The 6,000-nt window shown below is 55.2% G+C and overlaps 1 protein-coding gene across 1 annotated transcript in view; it reads left to right on the top strand.

Moving 5' to 3' along the window:
* The window catches only part of KCNH6 (potassium voltage-gated channel subfamily H member 6), a 34,814-nt gene that overhangs the window by 23,693 nt on the left and 5,121 nt on the right, over positions 1-6,000 (top strand). Inside the window, exons 7-11 of the mRNA XM_057381201.1 lie at positions 724-1,152; positions 1,845-2,244; positions 2,432-2,631; positions 4,588-4,840; positions 5,250-5,443. Of these exons, the coding sequence (XP_057237184.1) occupies positions 724-1,152; positions 1,845-2,244; positions 2,432-2,631; positions 4,588-4,840; positions 5,250-5,443 (1,476 nt within the window). The remainder of the gene's footprint in view (positions 1-723; positions 1,153-1,844; positions 2,245-2,431; positions 2,632-4,587; positions 4,841-5,249; positions 5,444-6,000) is intronic.

Below are 6,000 nucleotides of genomic sequence, written 5' to 3'. Positions count from 1 at the left end.
AGAGAATTGAGGTGTCCCTCACCCTCCTCTGCCACTGGCACTGCTCCCAGCACCACCGGGACACTGGGGGACAACAGAGCAGCGGGAGCAGGAATGGGGGACCCAACTGCCCCCAGTTCCGCTTCAGCCCCTTCATGCCACCACCCTTCAGCACCCAAAGCAGGGCAGCCCCATCCCTTCTGTCCCCAGAGCTGTGTGTTGTGTCCCCAGGCTTTGTGCGGGTGGCCCAAGCTTTTCCCCGAGGAGGAGAACTGTGCCACAAGGACATCCAGCAGGAGATACCTGCCATGGCCAAGAAGGGCGTGGTGCAAGGCTTGTGGGACACCCTAAAGTGCTGTCACCAGCAGGGACAGACCATGGGACAGCATCTCCCAGCTGCCCATCCCATAGCCCCGTGCCAGGGACACCCAGCAGCTGCCAGGCAGGCAGCACAGAGCTGAGTGAGGGCACAAGGAGGCACAGCAGAGGGCATTTCCTTCTCTGCTAGGTCAGAAGGACATAAAGCAGGTAAGAAGCTGCCCCAAGGCTGCTGTGACCATCAGGGTGTCAGCCACAGTGGGCAACTGGGAAAATACATCTGCAGCCAAAAGAGGTGRAAAAGCTGTAGGAAACCACTGAGTGCTCTTCGATGCTCTACCAGCACAGGAAATCCCTTGCCTGGTTCCTGGCACTGTCCAGTCTTTCTCCTGCTCTCCCATCCTTCTCACACCCCTCTCCTGGCAGGTGCTGTCCCTGGGCGCCGATGTCCTCCCCGAGTACAAGCTGCAGGCGCCGCGCATCCACCGATGGACCATCCTGCACTACAGCCCCTTCAAGGCCGTGTGGGACTGGCTCATCCTCCTGCTGGTCATCTACACCGCCGTCTTCACCCCCTACTCGGCCGCCTTCCTGCTCAACGAGGAGCAGGTGGAGGAGAAGCGCTGGGACTGCAGCTACTCCTGCGACCCTCTCAACATCATCGACCTCATCGTGGACATCATGTTCATCGTGGACATTGTCATCAACTTCCGCACCACCTACGTCAACATCAACGACGAGGTGGTGAGCCACCCGGGCAAGATCGCCATTCATTACTTCAAGGGGTGGTTCCTCATCGACATGGTGGCCGCCATCCCCTTTGACCTGCTCATCTTCCGCTCTGGCTCTGACGAGGTAAGAGCAGGGTCTGGGGGTCTTGTCAGGACAGGATGGGTAGGGAGAGATGGATGGGAGAGGAAGAGAGGGATGTGGRTGGTTTGGTGTAAGTGGTGGATGGCTAAATCCAAGGGGAGAGGGGGTGGACAAGGGTTTCATTACAGGTTTTTATCAAGCAGCTGGGACCTGGGATTTTTTTGGGGGTCAGGCAGTCCCTACTCTGTGTGTTAAGACTGGACCCGCTCCCTTGCTGGGGCTGACCAGCAGAGCAGGCTGTTTAAGGGCTGGGTCCACACTCCAGTGTGGGTGAATTTGGGGGTGCATGCCAGCCAGACTCCAAATGCTGGCAATGGGATAACCCTGTAGTTACTGCGCTGCCCAGAGGCTCCAATGTGGGAGGGAAAGGCAGCATTTTTGGGAGCAATGGCTGGCAAGGTGAGGACCCATCAGGACACGTGGGCTTGGCCTTAGCTCTTCTCACCTCTAATTGCAGAGTTTGTCACCTTTATGGTCAGCAGAGGGACACTGCCCCTGCTGTGCTGTCACGCACCTAACCTAGTTCAGAGGTCACCTCCAGGACAAGGCGATTCACGCTCTGGAAATGCATTTTGATCCTTCAAAGGAGGCACAGCATGGCTGGCAACACGCCTTTGGGACATGCCAGATTTTTCATTTTCTCATCCCTGAGGTTTCTCCCCTCTCCCTTGCAGACCACCACCCTCATCGGCCTCCTGAAGACCGCCCGGCTGCTGCGCCTGGTGCGCGTGGCCCGCAAGCTGGACCGCTACTCGGAGTACGGAGCAGCCGTGCTCTTCCTGCTGATGTGCACCTTYGCCCTCATCGCCCACTGGCTGGCCTGCATCTGGTACGCCATCGGCAACGTGGAGCGGCCCTACATGGAGCACAAGATCGGCTGGCTGGACAACCTGGGCGACCAGATCGGCAAGCGCTACAACGACAGYGACCTCTCCTCCGGCCCGTCCATCAAGGATAAATACGTCACTGCCCTGTATTTCACCTTCAGCAGCCTCACCAGCGTGGGCTTCGGCAATGTCTCACCCAACACCAACTCGGAGAAGATCTTCTCCATCTGYGTCATGCTTATTGGCTGTGAGTGCTTGCGCGTGTCCCACTGTTCCCATCCCTGCTTTGGAGGTTGGGGCTTCTCCCTCTATGCCCATGGATGGGGTGATAGAAATCAGTGTTTTCAGATAGAGGTTTTGGGAATCTGCTGGTTCCATGTAGCTAAACATGAGTTTCCCCACGTGCCACTGAGTCCTGCCCTCTCATTTTGCAGCTCTGATGTACGCCAGCATCTTCGGCAACGTCTCGGCCATCATCCAGCGCCTGTACTCGGGCACAGCCCGCTACCACACGCAGATGCTGCGGGTCAAGGAGTTCATCCGCTTCCACCAGATCCCCAACCCCCTGCGCCAGCGCCTGGAGGAGTATTTCCAGCACGCCTGGTCCTACACCAACGGCATCGACATGAACGCRGTGAGTATGGGCAGGGGGGCTCCGTGTCCCAAACAACGTGGCATCTGGACATGGGTCCACCCAAACACTTCCATCCTTCTCATCAGGATGGAAGCGGGAGATTTGGGAGGCTGGGGACACACTCTGTCCATACACCTCTTGCATCTCCACCTCCTGCATCCCCCTTTCCCCTTCTCCTCTTTTTCTGCCCATTCCTTTACATCTACCCAAGAGGTTTTCCAGGGTCATGAGCGCATTTCTTGGCTGAAGAGCAGGTTTGGTGAGGAGCTCAGAGTCCCCATCGGCACCRAGCACTTTCAGGCTGGTGTCTGTTGGTGTCACAGGAGCGGAGCAGGTATCGATCCAGCTCCTCTCCACACCGCCGGTTGCTAAGCAAAGTGCATCCTGCTCTCGCAGCAGGGAAAGGAGGGCATTTAAATAAACCTCGATCCATTTTAATTAGAGCCCAGAGAGTCAGCTGTTTGTTAGCAAAGGGGGGGATCAATGGCGGAGCGGTGCTGGAGAGGCGCCGTGTCTCCSAGCCTGGCGGGAAGGCTTGTGCCGACGGCGCCGCGGCTCCATGGGGGTGAGGAGGTGGCTGAGCCGAGGAGCTCTGGGCTGGGGACTTTAGTCACGGCTCCAGGATTCATTGCACAGATGTGGTGGCTCAGCCAGCAGCCAGGCAGAGGAATGAGGAAGGATGAGGCAAGGAGACATGGAATCTTGTATTCCTGATCTCTCAGTCATGCTCCTTTTTTTCCTTAAGATTTGATCCCGAGCACCGTCAGGATGCAGATTTGTGTGAATTCAGCATCTCCCACTATTTTCACAGCCATGTGAAAAAACTGGGCAGCATTTGGGGGTTTGCTGCTGGGAGAGCTTTGGGTTAAATCTCTCTGGTGAGGAGATACCCTGGGCTGGACATCAGTGGCAATAAGGAGAAGCAATGTCATGGCACCCTACCATGGCTTAGTGCAAACTCAAGTCACAAATGCCCTCTGAAAGCTGAGCTCGTGGCTCAGTGTGCCGCTGCTCACACCAATTCCTGCTGAGACACAGCGCAATCCCATCAATCACCCCACAGCCTGATCAATTCAACCACCCCTGACTTCCCAGTAGGGAAACTAAGGCACTCCTGCAAGCCTGGGAGATCGTGATGGAGCCAGGAACAAGTCGTGCTCACCAGCCCCAGCATGGCTGTTCCAAATTTGGCACGGGTGGGATGAGAGCAAAGAGGACAGCAAGGAGGACCCCGGGGCCATATGCTGCTCTCCAAAAAAAACCCAAACCCAGGTGGATTTCACCTTGGCACCGTGAGTCACTGGAGGCAGCAGCTTTCTCCATATTGTGAGTTTTACCTTGATTTCACCTTCAGATTCAGCTTTTGTTCAACATGAGGTATTTGCTCAGGTATATTTAGCTGTTGCTGCACACAACTGTCCCGTGCTGCTGCTTCTTGGCATTCAGGCAGGTGCTGTTTAATTAAGGTTTTTGTGCTCTTTGTGCCAGTTTCTGCTCTCATTCAGCCAAGATCAGTGGGTGTGAAGATGAAAAAGGGGATATGCCACCCGTGGGTATAAATAGATTGATCTGGTTGCTTTTATTTATTGCTTGGGAGTGCTGTTGTCCCCGGCCACAAGCAGTAAAAGCCAGTAACAGGGGAAGAACAAAAGATCATCAAAATCATKAAATCACTGCATGATTTGAGGTTGGAGGGGAACTCAAAGCTCAAACTGTTCCACTCCCTGCAGGACAGGGACACCTTCCACTATCCCAGATTGCTCCAAGCCCCATCCAGTCCAGCCCTGAACATTTCCAGGGATGGGAAGACGTCCCCACCTTTGGCTTCCCGGGCACACCATCACCCTGTTTGTCCCCACGGTGCCACGCTGAGCATCACACAACCCCTCAATGCTGTCACAGTGCTTCCTCCCAGGGACAGTGGCATTGATGGCATCTCTCCCTGGCTCTCCCCAGGTGCTGAAGGGCTTCCCTGACTGCCTGCAGGCTGACATCTGCCTGCACCTGAACCGCACGCTGCTGCAGAACTGCAAAGCGTTCCGGGGAGCCAGCAAAGGCTGCCTGCGTGCCCTGGCCATGAAGTTCAAGACGACTCATGCACCGCCTGGAGACACCCTGGTGCACTACGGAGATGTCCTCACCACGCTCTATTTCATCTCCCGGGGYTCCATCGAGATCCTCCGGGAAGATATCGTGGTGGCCATCTTAGGTTGGAACGTCCTTCCTTTTGCAGGGGGTGATGGGTGATGGGCAAATGGTGATGGGCAGTGAGCAGTGGACAAAAGTGAGGAATTTCTCCCCATTTTGGGGAAGGGAAGGTTGTTCCTCAGTGTCTGACAGGTGCCAGTGGACAGGGAATGCAGGATGGCCAGGGAGAGGCCACAAGGAAGYGAGGAGAGCAGGGCATGGCCCAGCAGTCACCAGCCATCACTGATGACCACTGCCCTGGCTCAATGTCCCCCCAGTGATGGTTTTCAGTGTCACCYCCAGCACACACCATCAGGGTCGGGGATGTTCAGCAACCCCCAAAAATGTTCACACACCCCAAAATAAGGAGCAGAATATCTGGAGCAGGAGTGGGTTCTCACCTCTCCATAATGAGCTGTCTCTTGACACAGGGAAGAACGACATTTTTGGGGAGCCCATCAGCCTCTACGCCCGCCCAGGCAAGTCCAACGCCGAYGTCAGGGCCCTGACCTACTGTGACTTGCACAAGATCCAGCGTGAGGAYCTGCTGGAGGTCCTGGACATGTACCCAGCCTTCTCTGACAACTTCTGGAGCAACCTGGAGATCACCTTCAACCTACGAGATGTGAGTGCCAGGGCTGCCCCAAGGAGAAACGTGGTCAGTGGCAAGTGGGAGGGCTGAAGGATGTCAGCAGRTGCAACAGCCACTTTTCTCAGGGCATTTTCCATGGAATTGTGATTCCCCCACAGCTGGACATGTCTACTGCATGTTCCCGAGCTCTTTGGAAAAGAGCCATGTCAGTGGTGCTCTGCTCTGCAGCATTTGTAAATCATCCACAGGGCTGCTGCAAACAGCCCGGGCAAAAGGGTTGCATGCATGTTTTGAGACTGCTGAAGTAAGAAATACTCCCATGCATCATGAAATTGGGTACAAGCCATCTCTGAAAATTCCCTTTAAAATAATCAGGCTTGCAATTCCTGAAAGGCTTGAAGCATTTTTGCCAGTGCTGTTTGATTATTATAGTGTGTCACCGAACTTTTTCCTTTCCTGACTTTTTGTTTCAGACACCTGATAAGATAGAAAAGAAAGTAAAATTCTCTCCGTGTCAGGTCCTGCTCTGGGATGTCCTACCCCATCTCAGGGTGCTCCTTCCCTCCCCATGGCCCTCACACCCTCACCTC

The sequence above is a fragment of the Malurus melanocephalus genome, unplaced genomic scaffold (assembly GCF_030028575.1).
Source record: "Malurus melanocephalus ecotype Western Australia unplaced genomic scaffold, MMel_1.1 scaffold_496, whole genome shotgun sequence".
In the NCBI taxonomy this organism is placed as follows: Eukaryota; Metazoa; Chordata; class Aves; order Passeriformes; family Maluridae; genus Malurus; species Malurus melanocephalus.
The sequence above is the reverse complement of the archived record's forward strand: the minus strand, read 5'-3'. Positions and strand labels throughout refer to the sequence as shown.